This window comes from Selaginella moellendorffii, unplaced genomic scaffold (genome assembly GCF_000143415.4).
Source record: "Selaginella moellendorffii unplaced genomic scaffold, v1.0 SELMOscaffold_46, whole genome shotgun sequence".
Classification (NCBI taxonomy): Eukaryota; Viridiplantae; Streptophyta; class Lycopodiopsida; order Selaginellales; family Selaginellaceae; genus Selaginella; species Selaginella moellendorffii.
The window spans coordinates 382,859-404,686 of NW_003314307.1; the positions used below are offsets into that span (position 1 = coordinate 382,859).

A 21,828-nucleotide genomic window follows, 5' to 3' on the forward strand; every position below is an offset into this window, starting at 1 on the left:
GTTTGCTAATTATTTGTTTTAATAAAAATACTAAATATTACATTAAAATTTATATATGGGTTAAGTTCTTACTTTAAAAACTTTCATTTCTTTTATATCAATCACAATTTAATTTATTTAACAATAACTATTTAAATTATTTTTTTAATTTTAATTTAGAATTTAGTTATTTTTCCATTTTTATATTTTCTTCTATTATCTTTAATTTAGAAAGAAAACAATAATTTACTTCATTTTGTTAATGAAACTTTGAAACAAATATAAAAAAATTCATCAAGTAGAGCATGTTAAAAAAGGGTAGATATACTTTATAAAATACTTAGACTATAATTGAAATGACTTTATTATATTAGTCTTTTTTATAGTATAATATAAACTTGTGAATTTGGTACAAATATTAACTCATCTTTTTGGAGGGGATTTAGCCCCTCCTAGGCATGAGCGTTTCGTCATGATATTATTTATAAATTAATGGTGTTGATTTTCATAGTATGCAATTTAAATAATTAAGACTTAATTTTCAATTGAATTGTTTTCCTAAAAACATTCAGAAATGTTTACAAGAACTTTAAATATTATTTCTATAGTTTCAGTTATTTCTATCTAGTTCAAGAAAAACAATGTATAAGATTGGAGCTGATTACTTTTATTTCGCAGTTTTGAAACTCTTGTTTAATAACTAAAAACAATTATTTAATGGATTGGAGCTTTGCAATTTAATCCAAATTTGTCCCAATGAGATAAAAAAAATTGTATTAAGATCAAACATTGGAAAACTACGAAGGGATTATCCATTTCCAAACATTCTTTTCAATAATTTATAAGTATTTTTTAAGAGCATATATCATGTTATATTCTTCCTAATGGTTAATAAATAATTTACAGTTTTTTAAATAGTATAAAATATTATAACTTTTTTTTAAAATTTGTTTTTAAAATTAACAATAGTTTTTTTAACAAGAATCGAAGCCATTTTGTTAATACATTTACATATTATAAAAACAACTAAAATAGATAATTTACCATTTTAAATAGTAGTCCATGGAGGTTTGCTCTTCACACCTCTATATTTGATTCAATGCGAAACTACAATTTGAATACTTATTTATTTAATAATTTTTAGAAGTCAGTTATTTATAACTATAAAAATATTATAGACTGATTTAACCCTTTTAAATATTTATAGCTGGTTATATTTATAGTGGGAGATAAATAATATATTTAGGCCATCTATACCTCAGAAAATGTGATGATCATTTGCCATATTTTTAAAAAATAGGAACCCACAATGATCTCTATTTCTAATCAATTTTAGCAACTTTCTCAGAAAGGATTCTTGGAATTTACCTACATATATAATTATGAATTATAAAGAGAGAAAAATCAAAACCAATTACCAAATTGGGTAAACACCATCCCATTTCATATTAATAGAGTTTTATCTTTGGAACTAATTATTAAATGATCTTATTTTTATTGGGCTTTAAAATATTTGGGGGCATAACAAAATTATTTTACCACTTTAGTTGTAACTACTTTATCCAGTTTAAAAGTTCATTGTTGCAATACAAATATAATGGCTCACTCCACCAATACAACTATAAATCTTGAAGCCCCACATATAAATTTTGTGAAATCACTTATGACTTATATGACTTATGCTTGTAGTACATGTATTAACTGTTTTAGATTCAGTGTTTGGGGGTATTAAGGAGGAGATGAACTTTTGTTGGTGATTCTAGGTAACAAGAAAGTGTACAACTATAAACTTGCACCACATTCAATTTATTTGAGTTTAACTCTATAGTGGAATAAATTCTAGTCAATATATCCCATCTTTATAAGAAAATAAAATTTAAAATATTTAGCTACAATTAATTTCTTGGTACCCTTTGCCTATGATGGGGGTTACAATCAAATTCATCATGTCACCAGTGAATATTCTTGCATAGGTAGTGAGCCCTATTAATTATGCAGAAGCATGAAGTGAACAAGAGTTTTAGACAAAGATATGAGGACCTAATGTGGTAGATGTACATATAGTTCCCATCCAAGAGTCTCCTTAAATAAGAATTCAAGAAACCTTGTTCACTAGAAACTTACCTAACCAAAAAAAGGTGACACTCTATTTTTAACTTACAAAATCTAATTGGGTTTATAATTATCTTGTGGCTGTTTCAATCCAACAAAATCAATGCTAGGAGATCAAGCAAGAATATAGTAAGTTGTAAGAAAAGCAAATAAATATTACTTCACAAAATTGCTTAAAGATTCTTTGTTGTTAGTGACTGACTATAAGTTACAATCAAAGCTTTCCAAAACACTCTAAAATTCACAATTTCACTCCTCTTTACTCACTAAAAGAAGACTTTTAAATACTGTTAATCTTTCCAAGAAAAGGATGAAACTTAGCCCAACTTCCCTATTATTGCCCTCTTTTTTATGGTTGACTCTTTTGCTGATTTCTTTCAAATCTCTATTATTTTCTAATGTAGATTTTCCTTCCATAACTCTTATGAAATATCTGTATATCTCCACATTGCACCCTAGGTGCAACATTGATTAAAATATAACTTTGATTGTTTCTAAGGTTTTGACAACACATATTTCTTAAATTTTATCCAGTCCTAAGATCCAACATATACATCCTAAAGTTTTAAAATAAAATAGTTGACTATAAATGAAGGGATACTTGATAAAAGCTAACCAATTGGCAATACAAACACTCAAATTCAAGAAACAATACAAACCTGGCAAGTCCTCCAGTGTATAAATTGTGCTTGACTATTTATCATTTTATTGGAATATTTCTAACTATTGATTAATCAATTGATAACTTTAAGTTACTAATTTAATTTTGTTAATAAATATTTATGGTTAATTTAAAGTTAAGGGAGGAAAACACAAGTAAAATTTAATTAGACATCTAAATAAGGAATAGGCAGTACATTCCTTAGGAAAAAAATAAGCTGTCAATCTATCATGGTGGACAATTGCTTGAGATTGAAGGGCTCTATAGCTCTCAAATCTCCACCCCACAGCTGCTTGAAGACGAGAGAGTAAGCAACCTCAGTGGGGTGTACTCTGTCCCAGAAGAGAAATCTAGACGGTTTCTTTCCGGTGGCCACCTTGTATGGATAGTTTGGTGGAGCTTTTCTCCCACAGCTGACACCTGCATTAAAAGGCCCCGCTCCACAGCAAGCAGATGTCGTGCTCGCAAAACCTGCCGGGAAATGATGAAACATATAACAATTAATTAATTCCAAAAGGGCAAAAAACAAAAGAAAAGAAAAAAGAAAAGTGAAGATGGTGGCTACGTAACTTACCATAATGTGTTGCGTTGTTGAGGATCCCAGTGAAGATGTTGAGCGTTTTGCCGAGAGCGATCTTCATATCCGGAAGCTGGGATCGCAAATCACGAACAAGTTGCTCGAGATTTGCATTGAAGAGCATGCCCATCTGATTGGCTTGTGTGAGGCAGCCAGTCTCGTTCATGGTGCTCGCGACGAGCCGAGAGAATGGCGTGCAGCCAAGAACTCCAAGCTCGAAAATCGCCATTTTCCTCGCACCGAGTCTGTGAAGAGCCTGTCGCCAAAACATTGTTTTCTTGTTCTTGGAGAAAAAGATGAAGGTTTCTTCCTTACCAAGATGGTTTTGTTATATTCATGAATGAGGCTCTGGATGAATTCCTGTGGCTTTACAGTCTGCTGGAGAGTTGTGTTTTCAAGATAGGTAATTCCGATATCGTTGCTGCCGCTTGTGATGATGTAGATAGCTTGGGAAAGGAATTGTTTTGCATGAGCGGCATTCCCCATTTCCTTGGTCAGTTTGGAAGCAACTTGGCTAAATTGTTTGATCTGGCTGCTCATCGAGAAAACACCCTGTAGAGATAAAGGAAAAGAAAAACAAAACGATTTTTAGCTCTGGAACAATATGACATCAAGAGCGTTTTGAACTTGATTTCAGGATCGATGAAAAAATGGAGCTTTTGCAACAACAAGGAAATGAAAAAGAGAATTTTGTTGAACTTACAGCATCAAAGCTCGTCGACTCGAGCAATCCACTCCCTCCAGATGCGAAGTTAGCTCCTTTGGAAAAGTTCGCAGCCGGATCAAGCGAAGGCCGAAGCAATGGTAGTCCGAGATGCATAGCTGAAGTTGCAAACTTCAGTTAGAACATCAATCGATCTTTGCGCATGCAACTTGGAAAACGAAAAAGGGGAAAGAGCAACATTTGGCAAACTTACCGAGAAAATCGGCGATGGTTCTTCCATTTGTAAACCTTCCAGTTGGCCTGTGGAAGAAAGTCTCTCCATAGGGAGGAAAATCGACACGCGCGGAGGAATTCGCTATGTAGACGTTGTTTCCGGCATCGAGCAGCGAGTCCCCAAACGCAAAGAGAGCTGGAACAACGCTTCTCTCGCTCTCGAGCGCTCCCGTAGCAGCAGCGACGAGCAGCGCCGCGATCAAGAACCGGAACATCGGTTCGAGATCGAAGTGAGAGAAAGATGCCGATTTCTTTTCTCTCTTTCTTTTTGTAGTCACAGTCGCGAATGGAGGTCGAAAGTTTTCGAGCTAGGTGTGGCCTTTTATACAGTACTGCCAGCAGAGGGCAGAGATTCTTCCGTGATTCGTTGCGAGGTACGTTTCGAGGCATAGAACGAGACGCGCGGGGATGTTTTCTATTCCATTCTTCTTTTCTCTCCGAGCAGACAAAGCTGAATGGGCGAAGAAGAACAGTGCTTTTTTGGTTTTCTAGATCTGGAGCAGCATAATGCACAGCGTCGTCCATCGCAATTTCTTCCAGAGAAGTAACGGTAGCGCGCACAGGAATCTCTCGCAAGAACAGGGGATTCGCTGCCCAATTCGCGAGAAAAAACAAAGAACAATCTCCGTGACAGTTGCTGTTCAGGTGAAAGAGAAGCGTCCTTTGTTAGTTGATCCACTCGTGCCAGAGCCACACAAAGAGGATTTAATCTTATCCCCGCATTCTAGGGTTTAGGGTTTAGGGCTTCTCTTCTTCCAGGGCGGAGGAATGCCCGGGACGGCGCGGCGCGCGCGAGGATGAGATAGGTGAGTGAGATTCACGGCAGGAGCAGCGCCAATGTGGCCTTGCAAGTCTTCGCGGCTGATCACGCCACTGGGATTACCCGCATTGCCTCCCATTTACTCCTTTCGCGGTAGCGTCGACGCCAGGCGCTTGTGGATTCATTCGGAAGCACGATCCAAGCCCATAGCCGCGGCTAGGAAAGCGAAAGAGACCGCATCACTAGAGATTGCCGTGAAGAAAAGGAGCAAGAAAGTAGCGATTGTCGGAGAAGTAGAAGAGGCTGAGAGGGAGACCTACGAGGAGGAGGTAGTTCCTTTGGAGCCGAGCGAGTTAAAAACGGCCTCCCAGGGAAAGGACACAGTGACTTTGTTGGATGGCGAGAAGAAAGTTTCCACCACTGACGGCAAGAAAGTTTCCATCAAGAAAGCTCGTGCTAAAAATGAGGATATGGTCGTGGTAGACAGTGAGAGTACCACGTCCATTTCTTCTGGGGATCCAGAGGCTGGCCCGAAGAAGAGTTCCATCAAGAAAGCTCGCGCTAAAAAGGAGAATTTGGTCGTGGTGGACAGCGATAGTACCACCTCTTTTGCAGAGCCAGCGCTGCAGCCAGAGTTGGGTGATTTTTGCATTGGTCCTTGCCGGCAGCAGCATTGCGTTCGGATTCCAGTTGGTGATCGACAGGTAAGCGTTGGCATTTTTCGTTTTTCTGCTCATTCGTGGTACGTTTTGGTCCTCGTGTAGATTGTTCTCGAAACGGGTTCAATAGGTAGGCAAGCTGGTGGTGCTGTTACAATCAGCGATGGAGAAACTGTGAGTTTTAAGTTGTTCTTTGGTCTCGCCATCTCTCTGACGTGTTCCTTCTTTTCAACAGATCCTGTACACGACTGTTTGTACTTCTGCTGAGGCGAGCGAGCCATCTGATTTTGTTCCGCTGTACGTGCATTATCACGAGCGCTACTCTGCTGCTGGTCGCACAAGGTTTGTGCTTCCTATGCATTACATCAATAATCACTTTTCTTCTCGTCATTTCAGTGGTGGATTTAACAAGAGAGAAGGGAAGCCACGAGACAGCGAGGTAAAAAGCGCAAAAATACTGTTGCGGATAGTTGTAATGAGTTTGTGGTTGCCAGGTTTTTATATCCAGGCTTGTGGATCGGCCTTTAAGACCGATGATACCGAAAGGTTATTTTCATGAGATACAAGTGCTTTCTTGGGTAAATATTTTTTCAGAAAAGAACGGAGTTCCTTATTTACGTATACATTGCAGCTGTATTTGTAGGTTTTGAGCTTTGATGGTTTGCATTTGCCTGAACCGCTGGCTATTACTGCTGCAGGCGCCGCTCTGTAAGCTACTTGTTTTTGCGACAGCGCTGTTGCTAACTTAGTGCGTTGCAGAGCACTTTCAGATGTTCCTGTTTTGAAGCCTGTGGCTGGAGTAAGAGTCGGTTACATCAATGGGAAATATGTTCTCAACCCGACAGCTAGCGAGGTTACGAAATCAAGCCTTGATATGATAGTGGCAGGGACAAGCGATGGTCTGCTCATGATCGAGGTATACATTTTTGTAATGACATTGATGACCGTGTTGTTCATCAGGGATATTGCAACTTACTTAGCGAGGATGAATTGGTGAAAGCAGTAGAAACAGGCCAGGTGGAGCATTTAAATCTTGGATATGGCACTTAACTCGTAGCACATTGTTGCAGCGTGCAGTGAAGATAATTTGCAAGGAGCTGGAGGAGTTTGGAGAGAAGTTTGGAAGGAAAAAACGCATTCTGAAGGCACCATTTTCCACTTCCGGTCTAGAGGAACGAATCAAGGTTTACAATGAATTTACGCCTTGTTGTTTGCTCACGCACGAGTTATTTCTTTGCAGGAAATCATGGGAGATGACCTTTACCTGGCTCTTCATATAAGCGGCAAGCAGCCTCGCGCTGCAGTGATAACTGCTTTGGAAAAGAAAGTATGGTCAAAACTGACCGAGGAAGGCGTGGCATTATCCAAGACTAGAGAGCAGCTTGAGTATGCGCACGTATGGGATGAGGACGAGATTAAAGATGGCGAAATTGACCAAGGCGATGTCCATATAACGCCTACTCCGAGAACCAGTTTCACAAAGGTACCTCGAGATCTACTTGAGCTGCTAATAAGGTGGTGCTTTTTATCTAGCTTTTTGATGCTGCCACTGTTAAGCTTGCCTTCAAAGAGTACACTTCTAAGACCTTGAAATCAATAATTGCCAAGGTAAAGATCGTTTAAAGTCTTAACGAAAAAATCATGGACGGTGTAGGAGAAAGTGCGTAGTGACGGCCGTGGAATATCAGATGTTCGGCCCATCAGTTGTTCGTGTAATCTGCTTCCTCGAGCTCATGGTAGTGCGATTTTTACTCGTGGAGAAACGCAGGTTACTATTTGCTGATTTTTCATTCTTGTGAAACGCTGACGAGCCATATCCGGTAGGCTTTAGTAGCTGTTATACTGGGTGGTGATAATATGGCGCAACGCATTGACGGTGTCACTGATGCTGATGAAGTGAAACGCTTCTACGTGCAGGTAGAAGTCTGCTTAAAATTTAAAAACACGAAACATTGAAAGATCATGGCATGCAGTACGTTTTTCCTCACTCCTGCGTCGGGGAAGTTGGTCGCATCGGCCCTGCTAGCAGACGAGAAATTGGTCATGGAAGGCTTATCGAGAGGTCCCTTGAGCCTATATTTCCGAGCAAATTCCCATACACAGTCCGCGTTGAGAGTACCATCACCGAAAGCAATGGCTCCTCAAGGTTCTCTCGTCTCCTTTAAATGTTCCATAATAATCCGCGACTTTTGTTTTTTCAGCATGGCATCTGTGTGTGGAGCTTATCTTGCTTTGTGTGACGCCGGCGTTCCAGTCAAGTGTCCGATTGCCGGTGTTGCAATGGGTCTTATTTTGGATCCAAAAGAATACGGTGGTAGCGGCGGACCCGTAATACTGACGGACATTCTTGGCTCCGAGGACGCCTGTGGCGATATGGACTTGAAGGTTTGCTTGCAAGCTGCCTCACTTTCGTTGGTAATAGTTTATTCCTTTCTGGGAATCAGGTCGCAGGTAGCAAGGACGGCATCACTGCGTTTCAGATGGACCTCAAGGTGAAAAACAATTCAATGGATATAATGTCTTTTCTTACATCCTGAAATAAAACTTGAACAGGTCCAAGGAATCAACTTGTCAATCCTGAAGCGAGCCCTTTCAAAGGCTAAAACTGCAAGATGTCATATTCTCAGTGAGACCTTCGTTTTTCTTTCATAAAATTTCTGCCACTGACTCGCATTTTCTTGTAGAGGAAATGACAATGTGCTCTCCTCCGCCATCAACGAAGCTTTCTAAGCATGTCGACCTCATTGACTTTGTAAAGGTGCGATTTGAGTCATTCTTCTATGAACAACTTATCGATGCCTTTTGGTTTCCAGATTGGTCGCGAGAAAGTAAACATGGTTGTAGGAACCGGCGGTAAAACTGTGAGGCAAATTATCGACGACTCGGGCGTAGAATCAGTAGATGTCAGCAGCGACGGCTCGGTCAGTAAATTTCAGTACATTGCCGCGACAAATCTCGTGACTAAGTCGTATGGCTACAGATCCGCATAGTTGGAAAAGACCGAGACAAGGTTGACAAAGCAATGGAGAAAATTCGTAGTATTACGACCGATCCTACTGTAGGAACAGTATATAGGTACGCACACCTTGCATCACAATGCTTGACAGTTGTTTTGCCTTCTATAGGAATTGCCCCGTGAAATCTTTGACATCGTTTGGGTGTTTCTTGGAGATTAGTCCTGGTCGAGAGGTGAGAGTTATCGCAAATTCACGCGGATTATACTGACAATGCTTTTCCTTCCTTGGTTTTTACAGGGACTTTGTCACATAAGTGAGCTAACTACAAACAGATTGTCAAGGCCAGAGGAAGTAAGTCGAGAGTTCCATACGTCCTACTGTTCTAAGTTCTTTGTTTATTTTTTCCACTCTAGTTCGTGGCTGTGGGTGAGCGCTTGGATGTCAAAGTGATCGAGGTAACAAAAGGATGGCATTTTTCCTCTTTCCACTCTCGGCTGGTTCTCTAAAAACATAACCGTGTTTTTCCAGGTGAATTCGCGAGGGCAAATTAGATTGAGCCACCGGGCGATTCTAGAGGACGAGAAATCCGCGAAGAAAGCATCCTTGACATCAGCAGCAACGAAGTTGAGCAAGCTATTGTCGAAGAGGAGGCAGCAACTCTAGCGAAGTTTTCCTTTTTCTTGCGTGACCCCGGGAGGAGAAGATTTTTGTAGCACGGACAAGGTACTCTCAACTCTAGCATCTCTAGATCCTGTTTTCTACCAGCACTGATCGGTCTCCCAGTTAAATCCCCTCCACTCGCGATCGAGCCCCTCCAATCCCCCAGGCTTTTGCATCTGAGAATCATACTCGGCCCTGGCAGCTCGATCCTTGAGAACATCGTAGGCTCTCTGGACCTCGAGAAATTTGCCTTGGTGCTGCGGCCAGAGCTCTGGCGGTGCCAGATCTGGATGATAGACCTTGGCGAGCCTCCGGTAGGCCTCCTTGATCTCGAAATCCGACGCCTCCAACCCAATTCCTAGAATCTCGTACAGCGATCTTTTCTGGGAAGAACAAGCTAGACCTAGCGTCGAGAATTTCGCCGACTGAATCCTTCCTCCTCTGATGAAAGAGCTGTAGAGAAATCTAGTTCTCGCGCTGTCGCTCTTCCGCGAGAGCGATGACCTAAGTTCCCCGTGGGACGCGCCACAAGCGCCATAGCCACGAAGAATGGCGCTCATCCTGATGTACACGTGGCAGAAATGAATGGTGCCACGTTGTACAATTAGTTTTTAATGTGACGTGACGATTATGTACGTTTCTGTCCTCAGCGCTTTCTCTTTAGGGTTCTTCGTGAGCTGGTCAAGGAAGGCGGTAGTAGCGGCATCGCGGCTCCAGCTCGAGGTACTTGATCGAAATTTTTGCTACTCCATTGCAATGCGCGCGCAGGTAAATCGCTTGTATGGGAGCTTGACGCGGTAAGAAATGGCGGTGTTCCTGGATCAAATATCGATCGAAGGTATCGTTCTACTGGTTTTTCTTCTGGGGATGGGGTGCGTACACTGCCAGGAATCAGATGGTTTGGATTTCCAGCAGCGACAAGGTGATTTGCAGCGAGTACTAATTTTTTGGCGTATAGAACTTTCTGACCAAGTCTTTTACAGCAGTGGAAGGCTATGGTCGGAAGTTTGGTAGATTTGAGCAAGCCAAAGTAGGAGGAGGTGCTGGCTCGATGATCTTAGTCGCTGGATCTGGAACTCTTTTGACTTGCTTGGTCCTGTGTCCGTGTCTTCAAGCCAAGCACAAGGACGACAAGCCTCGTACCTTTCCAAAGGATGAATCATGTAAGCTTGGAAAAAATTCGAATTTTTTTTACTCGATTTTGGTTTTTCTTGCAGCGAACATCTCTAAATCTTCTTCTCCAAAGGAGGGAACTTCTTTATCTTCGCAACCGGCGTCGTCTTGCATTAAAATGAGCACGACAGGGTCGGGGGCATTGACGTTCACAATGGCCGAACTTAACCGAATCACGGGAAGCTTTTCATCCAGTCATAAGATTGGAGGTGGCTCCTCTGGAACAATCTACAAAGGAAAGCTCAGGGATGGCACTTTGGTTGCGGTCAAGCGAGCAAAAAGGGTAAGAATTTCCAATTCATTTTCACAAATATAATTCTCTGCCACTTCAGGACTCCTTTGAGACTCGTCACACCAAGGAGTTTGAAAACGAGGTTAACATGCTGTCCAGCATTGAACACTTAAATCTCGTGAAACTCGTTGGTTATCATGAGGACGAGCGGGAACGCATACTTGTTGTTGAGTACGTTCCGAATCGAAATTTACGCCAGCACCTCGATGGTAAGCCCTCTTTCATGTTTAAACACGAACTTACGTTTTTCGGGTTTTAAGATGCTCATAACATTCTTGATTTCTCGACGAGGCTGGATATTGCCATCGACGTAGCTCACGCTCTCACGTACCTTCACCAGTATGCAGGTACCATTTGTCTCAAAGATCTCTTTCTTCAACTCCCTTATTGCCAATTGTAATGACTCTTTGTGTCCTTGTTTCAGAGCAGCCTATCATCCACAGGGACGTCAAGTCGTCTAACATCCTGCTCACGGACACCTGCAGAGCCAAGGTTGCGGATTTTGGATTTTCGAGAGTCGGGCCTTCGGATGTGGGAGCAACTCATGTCTCAACACAGGTCAAAGGCACGGCGGGTTACTTGGACCCCGAATACCTTCAAACATATCAGCTCACAACGAAAAGTGACGTCTACTCGTTTGGCATTTTGCTCATGGAGATTTTTTCGGCAAGGAGACCAATCGAGCTTTCCAGACCAAGTGACGAGCGCATTACAATTAGATGGGTAAGCAAATGATGCGGGATTGGTCACGATTGGATTTTAAGTTTTGCTTACAGGCCTTCAAGAAGTTTGTCGAGGGAAATATTCAGGATGTTTTGGACCCTGCCCTTCCGAAGAATCCACCATTGGTGACTCTACTGGAGATGCTCGCGGAGCTGGCCTTCAAATGCGCAGCACCTAGCAGGAGAGACAGACCAAGTATGAAAGAAGCTGCGGAAATCCTCTGGAACATACGAAAGGAGTATCAGGCAACCGTCTCTCAGGCAAGCACCCCGAAGGCTTTTGCGTTCGAGACTCGCCACAGTCCCTTGCCAAGTCCGATGAAACACTCTCCCGCTCAGAAGCCTCTACACAGTCCACAACATAGTCCGCTACGCACCAGTATGGAAAGAAGTCCATTTCACAAGCCTCAGAAGAATTGGAGCTGAGAGACCATCCTCCATCAGGTGCGTGTTTATATCTATATAGTTGATTCAATACCAATGAATGGTTTCTTTGCCACAGGTTTAAATATATAGGATGTGCACTTCGAGAGTCACCAGTCTCAGCAGACACCATTTGTTTTGCTTAGCGCGAACTTCTTCCAGACCTTGAAAGCTCGCTGCGAGTTGCGAATGTCCTCAAACACGGAAGCCTTTCGTAGATCCAGCTGGGCCTTCACCTCCCCCGGTTCGGCATCTAAGAGCTCTTTCTTGATCTCCGGATCCTTGGCTAAAGCTTCGGTTACAGCCTGGATTAGCCGAGGGGGATGAGCGTCCAGGTACTTGAACACCGCAACAATGTCGGAGACGAGACGATCGGCCAGAGTCCTGCTGAAGTCCTCCCGGACAACGACTCGGAGCAGCGTAACATCCTGGGCATCCGGAGCCATGGTGTAAGCAGGAACGATCCAGCCGTAGCGGCGGAGATGGTCAGCAATCTCGTACTCGTCGTGGTTCTTGCGGTCTTTGAGCGAGAACGCTACCACTGGAACTCCAATTTCCTTGGAGAGAATGACGAAGCGGCCAGTGGCAACGAGAGCATCAGCCAGGATTTTAGCATTGGCTTGGCAGTTTTGCATGATAGACTTGTATCCCTGTGTAGAAATCCATAAGAAAAAGGAGATTGTTCTTTGTTCTTAAACTTACCCTGAAGCCGAGACGAATGAGCTGGTAATACTGAGCTATAATCTGACTAGCACCTGTGGTAAAAGACAGAATGATAAGAGAGTGATAGAACAAAAGAACACTCAAAGAACCTTTGGAAAAATTGAGAGTGAAAGTTGGCTGGTCGGCTCCAAGATAATTGATGTGGAAGACGAGCTCTTCCGGAAGATCTTCCTTGCCTCTCCAGATAACCCAGCCAATCCCAGCGTACACCAATCCATACTTGTGGCCACTCACATTGATGCTCTTGACAAGAGGCAATCGAAAATCCCACTCCAAATCTGGATAGAGGAATGGAGCGATGAATCCTCCACTGGCAGCATCAACGTGGATAGGAGTATCCCATCTAAGGCAAGAAAACGATAAGTTTCAAGCTTTTTCTCGACGAACACAGAGAGATATTTTACCCAGTTTCTTTGTTCTTTTTTTCCAAGAGCTCGTTGAGGAGCTTCACGTCTTCGAACTCTCCGTTGTAAGTGGAACCAAGGATGGCTGCAATGCAAATGGTGTTCTCGTCCACCATCTCCACCGCCTTGTGTGGATCCATCACGTAGTAATCCTTGCTCAGCTTCACTTCCTTGAGCTCCACTTCAAAGTAGCGAGCGAACTTCTCCCAGCAAACCTGGTAATTTCATCAACAGTTCTCAGCATTCATTCTCTCCAAGAAAAGATGCACAAAACTTCATGGACGAAACTGAAGAGAAACCAACCTGGACGTTTGATCCAGTGACAATGTTTGGCTTATCCCATGGCTTTCCTTCGGCCTTCCTCTTGTTTTGCCACTTTCGCTTGAGAGCTAAGCCAGCCAGCATTATCGCCTCGGAAGAACCAATAGTTCCAGCTCCAATTGCTTGCTCCGAGTCTCCCACTGGAGCATTGAACAGCCGAGCGATCATGTTCACGCATCGATCCTACGAGCAAAACAAAAAACCATTAATTTAAGAGAAAAAAAAACGCTAGCGTTTCTCCACTCACACGAAAAACCAATTAAGAAAACAATGCGAACATGCAAAGTCATGCTCGAAAGATATTTTCTTTTCGAACCTGGAGCTCTGTGGTCACCGGATACTCGTCCATATCGATGTAATTCTTGTTGAGCGAGGCCATGACGAGCTTATCACACTCGGGCTCCATCCAAGTGGTGACGAAGGAGGCGAGATTGAGACGAGGATTTCCATCCAGCATGAGCTCGTCCGAGATAATCTGATAAGCGGCATCCTTGGGCGTCTCTTGGTCGGGAATGCGGTACCTAGAGAAATGAAAAGAAGTGAGCCTCGACATCTCGAAAGACAAATCCCAGGATGGATCTCGGCAGGGCCAGATCCACTCGTGGCGACGCGAAAAAATGCGATTTTGGTCGAGCACTCGGGATGGTTTTCTTCTTACTTTGATACCGACGATTGCGAGTAGCGAGAAGCAAACGTGGACTGGAGGCTGGAATCCGCCTCGGAGGTCATTGTGAGAACCATCTTGAATACCTTTTTTTTGTACTTGCTCCTGTTCTTCTTTTTGCGCTGGAGGATCTCGTGGCTCAAATACAAACCACAGCGCAAGGGGCAGAAAGGGAGAGATCACCAAGAGAACAGCGCTTGAGAGACACTAGGCAACTCACAAGAGACCCGTGTTATGCCTTCCAACTAAGAACCCCCCCTTTTCCTCACGGAATTTTGCCTTTTTTTTTCTGCTCTGTTTTTTTTTTCGCGTCAAAAGTATGCGCGTTAGGTACGCGTAGATAACTTGGACTTACGTTTTACTAGACATTTTGTAGCATATGATAGAGATATGAGAGTGGTTTCCTATTGTTTTTATTCATTCCAGAAATATATAAACCCATGATTGATACGAGAATAGTTTTATATTTTTTTTATACATTTCGAGAAATTGTTGAGGCCGCGTAGCGCAGTGGATTAGCGCGTAAGACTTCGGATCTGAAGGTCGTGGGTCCGAATCCCACCGTTGTCGATGTTTCTAGTTAATACCCAGGTAAGAAAAATATTGCTCGTTAGAATAATCCGCATTTTACTTGAAGTATGTTGAATCTGGATCGCCAGTAATGTTTAGCGGGTAACTAGCGGCCCATTGTTGAAATTCCTTCCACCGGCCCCACAGATCCCCGGGCGTCAACTCCGTCACCCAAGCCGGCATAAAGTCGGCTATGGAAGTTGTCTCTGCTGCGAAGTTTTGGATCCTTGTCATGCGAGGGATTCGAAGCTCTTCATACCTGTTTGAGGAAACCTCGCGGGACAACTTATGATCTGATCGTCACACAACTTTACCTGATCACTGCTCGCTTGAGATCTTCAGGACTTCCAGCCGCGAGGGCGGGCGAGAGAAGCTCACAGAGCTGATGAGCGTCTTCGAAGGCTGTTCTTGCTCCTTGGCCAGGGCCCCAATGCATCGCATGCGCAGCTAAAACGAGAGATTCTAAGAGACTCGTGTGTTTCTCAAGAACTTACCATCGCCCATGAGCACCACCCTGTGATCGAGATCGCTCCAGCTCTCGAGTGGAATTCGGTCCTTGATTCTCCTCTGGAATATCTGCCCCGCCTCGGTTGCTTCCACCGCGACTTTGAGCGGCTCCCACGCGGGAGACGAGCCCAGAAGCTTGTCAATCTCCTGCAGCACCCTCGCCTTGCCGGATTCATCGCAAAATCCATCGCTGGATCCCTTCGCGGTGCTGCGATCCTCAACTCTAAGCACCCACAGCGTGTAATCCTCGCCTAGAGCAGCAAGAACAGTGTCAATTTCCGTACAAGAGCACCGTACCGGCGTCGACGAGGAAGGACACTGATGGGCCCTTTCGGATGCTTGCGATCTGGTCGCGATCGTGCACCGAAAATCTCCCAGGATTGTGGACGAGCGCGTTCCAGTTGATGAGATGGAGATCCCGCGGGCGATCGGCGGGATACATCGCTCGCCTCACCGCCGAGTTGATTCCATCGGCGCCCACCACGAACTTGGCGCGGAATATCGCGACCTCACCGCCACACTGGAATCGCAGCGCCACGGATTGATCTTCCAGGCAGTAGTCGAGGAGCGCGTGGGAGCAGTGGATGTACAGAGCTGGGACTCGCGAGGCGAGGATGGATCTGGCGCTGCGCCATTTCACGACGTAGAACTCGTCGTCCCGGACACCATCATACCTCGTCACAAAGGTCTCGTCGCCATTGCGCGATCCACAGAATGTGACCTTGGTTGTTTTGGTGATGCTCGCGACCGATTTGATCGCCGCCGAGAGGCCGACACTGATGCCATCCAAGGCGCGGCTGGCTGCGCATCAATCCAATCCGTTGGAGAGGAAAAGATTGGGAGATTTATACCATTGGGACCGAGGCTGGTGGCCGTGGCGGTGTCCACGATGAGGTTTGGGGATTTCTCGAACACGTGAGCTTGGATTCCTCGAGAATGTAGGCCTGCGGCAAGCGCAAGGCCCGCGTCAACTATGGCCACTTCCATCACCGGCTTGTCCACGCTCTTCCAACTGTTCGTACAGGGAGTCGTACCTGGGAGGTTAAAAAATCTTGAGCATTAAAAAATGAAATAAAATCTGAACTAAATATTCCTGTTGTCATCAGATGCCCTTTGGTGATTTTATTTTTCAGCAAGCCAGCCACGGTTTCAGAGACCAGTTACAATCTCACGTTCTGTTTATGATTATCCTTAGAAAGATTGTTTTGGCCCATCTTGTCTCATGGCTACAAAGTTGGCAATGTTGTTCTTTGCCAAGAGTGCAATGCATTTATTTAGGATCAGCAACTTCAATGGCTCCACCTCCGATCAAGTTTGACTACATACAAAGCATCCCATACAGCTAAGCTCAGATTAAGAATAAAATAAAGTAAATGGAGAATTATAACTTCGCATATATGTTAATACAAATACTTCTACTAAACATGTTTTTTGCAAAGCAAACGACCGATGCACTCGGACAAGCTGACCTGGCAGCAGCACCTGCCACAATTCATCAAGAAAGATTCATTTGAGTATTGGATTGAGAGATTGTTAAAACAGCATTCTTGCAACTGCATCCATCAGTCTCCTGCTTAGAAGAGCAAAGGCGAGGCCTCTGGCCAAAAAGCTGGTAGACGCAAAGGGAGCGAGAAAGGGAGGAGGGAGTGTGGCGGGAGCCGGGACCTAGGGAGATGAAGGAATGTAAGTGTGGGAATGGAGGGAGTGAAAAGACCCTCACAACAAACTTGCAAACTTGTTTGCAGTTTTATGTTTCTTGTTAGGCACCACAAAACTGCCAAAACAGAATATAAATAATTCACATTACAGTTGAATTTATTATTTTGTACGAAATGGAATTAATTCCTGCTCATTCGCTACTATGTTTGCGCTATTACTCACCCCGTCTGTTATTCGTACCGGCCGTTATAAAATACGTCTAAATCATTTTTTATCTGGATCATCAGTCATGTTTAGCAGGTAACTAGCGGCCCAGTGTTGAAATTCCTTCGTCCGGCACCTCTGATCTGAGGGCGTCAACTGTGTCACCCAAGCCGGTATGAAGTCTGCTACTCTGCTGCGTAGTTTTGGAACATTGTCATGCGAGGGATTCGAACCTGTTTGAAAGAACCTTGCGTTATAACTTCTGATCGTCGTGAGACTTCACAAAACTTTACCTGATCACTGCTAGCTTGAGATCTTCCGGATTTCCAGCTGCGAGGGCGGGGGAGAGAAGCTCACAAAGCTGATGTGCGTCTTTGAAGGCTGTTCTTGCTCCTTGGCAGGGGCCCCAATGCATCGCATGAGTAGCTACCCTTCAACTCCCCCTTCCTGCTCTCACATCCACATCCTAGCTAGTTGCATATATGCCCATCTTGGACTCCAGTCTTTAACTGTGTTCCACTACGCGTTTCTTTGGGCCTCAGAGTATTTGTTTGAAAGGAGTAGAGGGAAGTTTTACTGATCAAAATGCAGCGATCCAAATTCCAGGCTCCAGTCGCCTCTGCGGAAAAGAGAGAAGAGATTCATGTAACTTCTCCACACAAAACCTCGTCAAAAACTGCCCATGAGCACCACCCTGTGATCCAGATCGCTCCAGCCCTCTGGTGGAATTCTGTCCTTGATTCGCCTCTGAAAGATCTTCCCTGCCTCCACCGCGACTTTGAGCGGCTCCCACACGGGAGAATCTGTTTGAGGATTTCCTTTTAAAGAGTTTTTCCATGCCACATCATCAAAATTCCTTATATATTCTAAAAGAAAATAATATACTTTTATATACCTTGTTAAATATATAAATATAAAGATATTTTAAATATTAATGATAATAATTTCAATAAAAATAATCAAAATTTAAAATATATCTATTAGAAAAGAAATCAAATAAATTAAAACTTTTGCATAATTGCAAATTATTGTGCTCACTCTTTGCCTCAATCATAGAAGTCTTTGTAGTAATTGCATCCATCAATAAGAGCTCACAGCCCTAATTTTCATTTTTCAACTTAAACCCCAAACAATTCAAAAACCATTTAGTGCCTAGAGATTTTAAGACATTTTTCCCTAAAATAGATCAAAGAAATGAATGGTTTTTTTGTGTAGTGGCAAGAGGATGCAACTTAAAGTTTCTTTGTGAGGATTATCCACTAGGGGCTTTACACTTTAACAACTAAACAATATAAGATGGATGGAATCTTGTTATTATTTGTTGTGGGGTGACACATGCTTCAACAACTAAACTCACTAAAATCTATAGTTACTTTAAAAATTGGTAGAAAGTGAGAAACAATGGTAAGATTTTCAGTGCACAATTGAGACTAACAAGCATCTGGAGCACCCATCAGTGTCTTTCCTCATCGATGCAGGTACAGTTCTCTCATACAGAATTTGACACTGTTCTAGGTGAGGATTACACTTTAGCATTGAGGATCACAGGATCCAGTGATGGATTTTGCAATGAATCCAAAGTGTATTCACTTTAAGGTTTTTGGTGTTTGGCAGTCCGGCCATGGAATATCCTAGTTTATTTTATAAAATAACTGGTAAAATCTAAATTTAAATTTACTTAAAGATTTTAAATTTTTATTTTTATAAATCTTAAATAAAATTATAAAACTCAGTTTGTTCTTTTAGGATTGTGGACGAGCGCGTTCCAGTTGATGAGATGGAGATCCTGCGGGCGATCGGCTGGATACATCGCTCGCCTCACCGCCGAGTTGATTCCATCGTGGCGCGGAATATCGCGACCTCACCGCCACACTGGAATCGCAGCGCCACGGATTGATCTTCCAGGCAATAGTCGAGGAGCGCGTGGGAGCAGTGGATGTACAGAGCTCGGACGCGCGAGGCGAGGATGGATCTGGCGCTGCGCCATTTCACGATGTAGAACTCGTCGTCCGGACCCCATCATACCTCGTCACAAAGGTTTCCTTGCCATTGCGCGATCCACAGAATGTCCCCTTGGTACCGATTTGATTGCCGCCGAGAGGCCGACACTGATGCCATCCAAGGCGCGGCTGGCTGCGCATCAATCCAATCCGTTGGAGAGGAAAGCTTGGGAGATCTATACCATTGGGACCGAGGCTGGTGGCCGTGGCGGTGTCCACGATGAGGTTTGAGGATTTCTCGAAGACATGAGCTTGGATTCCTCGAGAATGTAGGCCTGCGGCAAGCGCAAGGCCGGCCAGCCCCGCGTCAACTATGGCCACTTCCATCACCATGCGCGTGTTCTTGCGAAATAATCAAATAAAATCTGAACCAAATATTCCTGTTGTCATCACATGCCCCTTGGTGATTTTATTTTTCAGCAAGCCGGCCACGATTTCAGATACCAGTTACGCGGAGGTTTGCTGGCGCCGGCCGTGATCGTCGAGAATAGGAGGGGCACGAAGTAGACCTTGGCGGCGCGCTGGTACTTTCCATTGCTCGTGCTCTGCTTGGAAGATTTTGGATGGTGTTCTTGGTGGTTCTTGCGGTCCCCGTGGATCGTCTCGTGTCCCGAGTTCTTGTCAATCTTGTCCGGAGGATCAAACTTGGTCTGCCAGCCCGCGATGATCATCTCCTCTGGAGAATCCGTCTTCTTGAAGTGGCCTCGTTTCCATGAGCTAAACAAGAACATCTGACACAACTCCATCCTTAGAAAGATCGTTTGGCCCATCTCGTCTCATGGCTACAAAGTTGGCAATGCTGTTCTTCACCAAGAGTGATTAAGGTAATGCTTTGCATTCATTTAGGATTAGCAACTTCAATGGCTCCCACCACAGGGATCAAGTTCGACTACATACAAAGCACCCCTTGGCTCATATAGACTAAGATGTAGATGTTTATATTATAACCTGTGGAATCAATTATATTTGCAATAATTTTACTTGAAGTATGTTGAATCTGGATCACCAGTCATGTTTAGCGGGTAACTAGCGGCCCAGTGTTGAAACTCCTTCATCCGGCACCTCTGATCTGAGGGCGTCAACTGTGTCACCCAAGCCGGTATAAAGTCGGGTATGCAGGTTGTCTCTGCTGCGTAGTTTTGGAACTTTGTCAAGCGAGGGATTCGAAGCTCTTCATACCTGTTTGAAAGAACCTTGCGTTATAACTTCTGACCGTCGTGAGACTTCACACAACTTTACCTCATCACTGCTCGCTTGAGATCCTCCGGATTTCCAGCCGCGAGGGCGGGGGAGAGAAGCTCACAAAGCTGATGAGCGTCTTCGAAGGCTGTTCTTGCTCCTTGGGCGGGGCCCCAATGCATCGCATGAGCAGCTAAAAAGAGAGAAGAGATTCATGTAACTTCTCCACGCAAAACTTCATAAAAAAAAAAAAACTTACCATCGCCCATGAGCACCACCCTCTGATCCAGATTGCTCCAGCTCTCGAGTGGAATTCGGTCCTTGATTCTCCGCTGGAAGATCTGCCCCGCCTCGGTTGCTTCCACCGCGATTTTGAGCGGCTCCCACGCGGGAGACGAGCCCAGAAGCTTGTCAATCTCTTCCAGCACCCTCGCCTTGCCGGATTCATCGCAAAACCCCCCGCTAGATTCCTTCGCGGTGCTGCGATCCTCAACTCTAAACACCCACAGCGTGTAATCCTCGCCTAGAGCAGCAAGAACAGTGTCAACTTCCGTACAAGAGCTAGATCATCCAGACCGGAGGACCGTACCGGCGTCGACGAGGTAGCATAGCGATGGGCCGCTCCGGATGAGTGCGATCTGGTCTCGATCGTGCACCGAAAATCTCCCAGGATTGTGGACGAGCGCATTCCAATTAATGAGGTGGAGATCCCGTGGACGATCGGCAGGATACATCGCTCGCCTCACCGCCGAGTTGATTCCATCGGCACCCACCACGAACTTGGCACGGATTATCGTGGCCTCACCGCCGCATTGGAATCGCAGCGCCACGGACTGATCGTCCAGGAAGTAGTCGAGGAGCACGTGAGAGCAGTGAATGTACCGAGCTGGGACGCGCGAGGCGAGGATGGATCTGGCGCTGCGCCATTTCACGACGTAGAGCTCGTCCTTGCCATAGCTCGTCACCAGGGTTTTGTCACCGGCGCCATTGCGCGATCCACACAACGTGGCCTTGGTCGTCTTGGTGAGGCTCGCAACCGACTTGATCGCCGCAGAGAGGCCGACAATGATCCCATCCAAGGCGCGGCTGGCTGCGCATCAATTCCATCGGGGAAAGATTGAGCGAGGAGATCTAGAAGAGATTTGGGGAGTATACCATTGGGGCCGAGGCTGACCGCCGTGGCTGTGTCCGCGATGAGGTTTGGGGATTTCTCGAACACGTGAGCTTGGATTCCTCGAGAATGTAGGCCCGCTGCGAGAGCAAGGCCGCCCAGCCCCGCGCCAACGATGGCCACTTCCATCACCGGCTTATCCATGCTCGAAGAACTGCCAGGAGAGGGCTTCGTACTTGGGACTTGTTCTTGTTAACACCGGGGTCGTGGGCTCGAACCCATGTTGGCCGAAGCTTGATTTGAGATATATCCGTTTCAAAACTATTTACTTAGTTTTTAGTTTTCCTCGCTTCAATAGCAATAGTGCCATCTTGACTCTAACCTAAAGTGTTGAAGGATAGCTCTTAATATCCAGAAGAAAGAACTTTGCAAAAATATTGTACATACCTTTTTTACACTCTTTGAAGTTCTATTGGACAACTTATCATAGTAGAAACTGATTCAGGGATCTATTATTAAGCCCACACCATAATTGATACTTGTAATCTAAAATTACTTTAGTAGAGAGAAGAAA

The 21,828-nt window shown here is 44.5% G+C and overlaps 7 protein-coding genes and 1 non-coding gene across 9 annotated transcripts; 3 read left to right on the plus strand and 5 right to left on the minus strand.

Annotated features, from left to right (window-relative positions):
- Positions 1 to 2,931: 2,931 nt before the first annotated feature.
- Positions 2,932 to 4,525, minus strand: LOC9657311 (GDSL esterase/lipase 6). Its single transcript, XM_002980838.2, has 5 exons — positions 4,247 to 4,525; positions 4,033 to 4,151; positions 3,645 to 3,881; positions 3,327 to 3,585; positions 2,932 to 3,223 (listed from the first exon to the last, which is right to left on the minus strand). The coding sequence occupies exons 1-5, from the start codon at positions 4,479 to 4,481 to the stop codon at positions 2,973 to 2,975; spliced, it is 1,101 nt and encodes a 366-aa protein (XP_002980884.2). The 5' UTR covers positions 4,482 to 4,525; the 3' UTR covers positions 2,932 to 2,972.
- A 490-nt stretch (positions 4,526 to 5,015) lies between these two features.
- Positions 5,016 to 9,937, plus strand: LOC9657312 (polyribonucleotide nucleotidyltransferase 1, chloroplastic). The gene is made up of 24 exons (XM_002980755.2): positions 5,016 to 5,730; positions 5,791 to 5,859; positions 5,921 to 6,027; positions 6,082 to 6,124; positions 6,180 to 6,263; positions 6,329 to 6,393; positions 6,445 to 6,601; positions 6,646 to 6,702; positions 6,756 to 6,869; positions 6,926 to 7,168; positions 7,219 to 7,293; positions 7,340 to 7,453; positions 7,510 to 7,602; positions 7,659 to 7,831; positions 7,887 to 8,070; positions 8,130 to 8,177; positions 8,239 to 8,311; positions 8,370 to 8,443; positions 8,499 to 8,606; positions 8,666 to 8,760; positions 8,811 to 8,874; positions 8,940 to 8,993; positions 9,056 to 9,097; positions 9,171 to 9,937. Exons 1-24 carry the CDS (start codon positions 5,104 to 5,106, stop codon positions 9,303 to 9,305), a joined length of 2,898 nt encoding a protein of 965 aa, XP_002980801.2. The 5' UTR covers positions 5,016 to 5,103; the 3' UTR covers positions 9,306 to 9,937.
- Positions 9,303 to 9,885, minus strand: LOC9656976 (chaperone protein dnaJ 11, chloroplastic). The gene has a single exon (XM_002980839.2). It carries the CDS (start codon positions 9,860 to 9,862, stop codon positions 9,401 to 9,403), a length of 462 nt encoding a protein of 153 aa, XP_002980885.2. The 5' UTR covers positions 9,863 to 9,885; the 3' UTR covers positions 9,303 to 9,400.
- Positions 9,938 to 9,967: 30 nt separating the features above from the next.
- Positions 9,968 to 12,129, plus strand: LOC9657313 (calmodulin-binding receptor-like cytoplasmic kinase 2). Its single transcript, XM_002980756.2, has 9 exons — positions 9,968 to 10,025; positions 10,071 to 10,224; positions 10,286 to 10,465; positions 10,520 to 10,758; positions 10,808 to 10,976; positions 11,028 to 11,114; positions 11,192 to 11,490; positions 11,544 to 11,933; positions 11,992 to 12,129. Exons 2-8 carry the CDS (start codon positions 10,107 to 10,109, stop codon positions 11,913 to 11,915), a joined length of 1,464 nt encoding a protein of 487 aa, XP_002980802.2. The 5' UTR covers positions 9,968 to 10,025; positions 10,071 to 10,106; the 3' UTR covers positions 11,916 to 11,933; positions 11,992 to 12,129.
- On the minus strand, positions 11,893 to 14,352 carry LOC9656977 (glutamate decarboxylase). Its single transcript, XM_002980840.2, has 7 exons — positions 14,019 to 14,352; positions 13,677 to 13,881; positions 13,343 to 13,543; positions 13,040 to 13,254; positions 12,725 to 12,978; positions 12,615 to 12,667; positions 11,893 to 12,562 (listed from the first exon to the last, which is right to left on the minus strand). Exons 1-7 carry the CDS (start codon positions 14,099 to 14,101, stop codon positions 12,032 to 12,034), a joined length of 1,542 nt encoding a protein of 513 aa, XP_002980886.1. The 5' UTR covers positions 14,102 to 14,352; the 3' UTR covers positions 11,893 to 12,031.
- A 116-nt stretch (positions 14,353 to 14,468) lies between these two features.
- LOC9657314 (zeaxanthin epoxidase, chloroplastic) lies at positions 14,469 to 16,098 on the minus strand. 2 transcript variants are annotated; one of them, XM_002980841.2, is made up of 5 exons: positions 15,953 to 16,098; positions 15,399 to 15,902; positions 15,089 to 15,352; positions 14,909 to 15,041; positions 14,469 to 14,853 (listed from the first exon to the last, which is right to left on the minus strand). In XM_002980841.2, the coding sequence occupies exons 1-5, from the start codon at positions 16,086 to 16,088 to the stop codon at positions 14,652 to 14,654; spliced, it is 1,239 nt and encodes a 412-aa protein (XP_002980887.1). In that variant the 5' UTR covers positions 16,089 to 16,098; the 3' UTR covers positions 14,469 to 14,651. The 2 variants fall into 2 exon arrangements, 1 of the variants encoding a protein (XP_002980887.1); XR_002993669.1 differs by having other exon boundaries at positions 14,761 to 14,803; positions 14,854 to 15,041.
- Positions 14,521 to 14,594, plus strand: TRNAR-UCG. Its single transcript has one exon. It is a non-coding gene; the product is annotated as a tRNA-Arg (tRNA).
- A 3,783-nt stretch (positions 16,099 to 19,881) lies between the features above and the next one.
- LOC9657315 (aurachin C monooxygenase/isomerase) lies at positions 19,882 to 21,514 on the minus strand. Its single transcript, XM_024685903.1, has 5 exons — positions 21,299 to 21,514; positions 20,733 to 21,233; positions 20,403 to 20,666; positions 20,204 to 20,336; positions 19,882 to 20,143 (listed from the first exon to the last, which is right to left on the minus strand). Exons 1-5 carry the CDS (start codon positions 21,456 to 21,458, stop codon positions 19,942 to 19,944), a joined length of 1,260 nt encoding a protein of 419 aa, XP_024541671.1. The 5' UTR covers positions 21,459 to 21,514; the 3' UTR covers positions 19,882 to 19,941.
- Between the last annotated feature and the right edge of the window lie 314 nt (positions 21,515 to 21,828).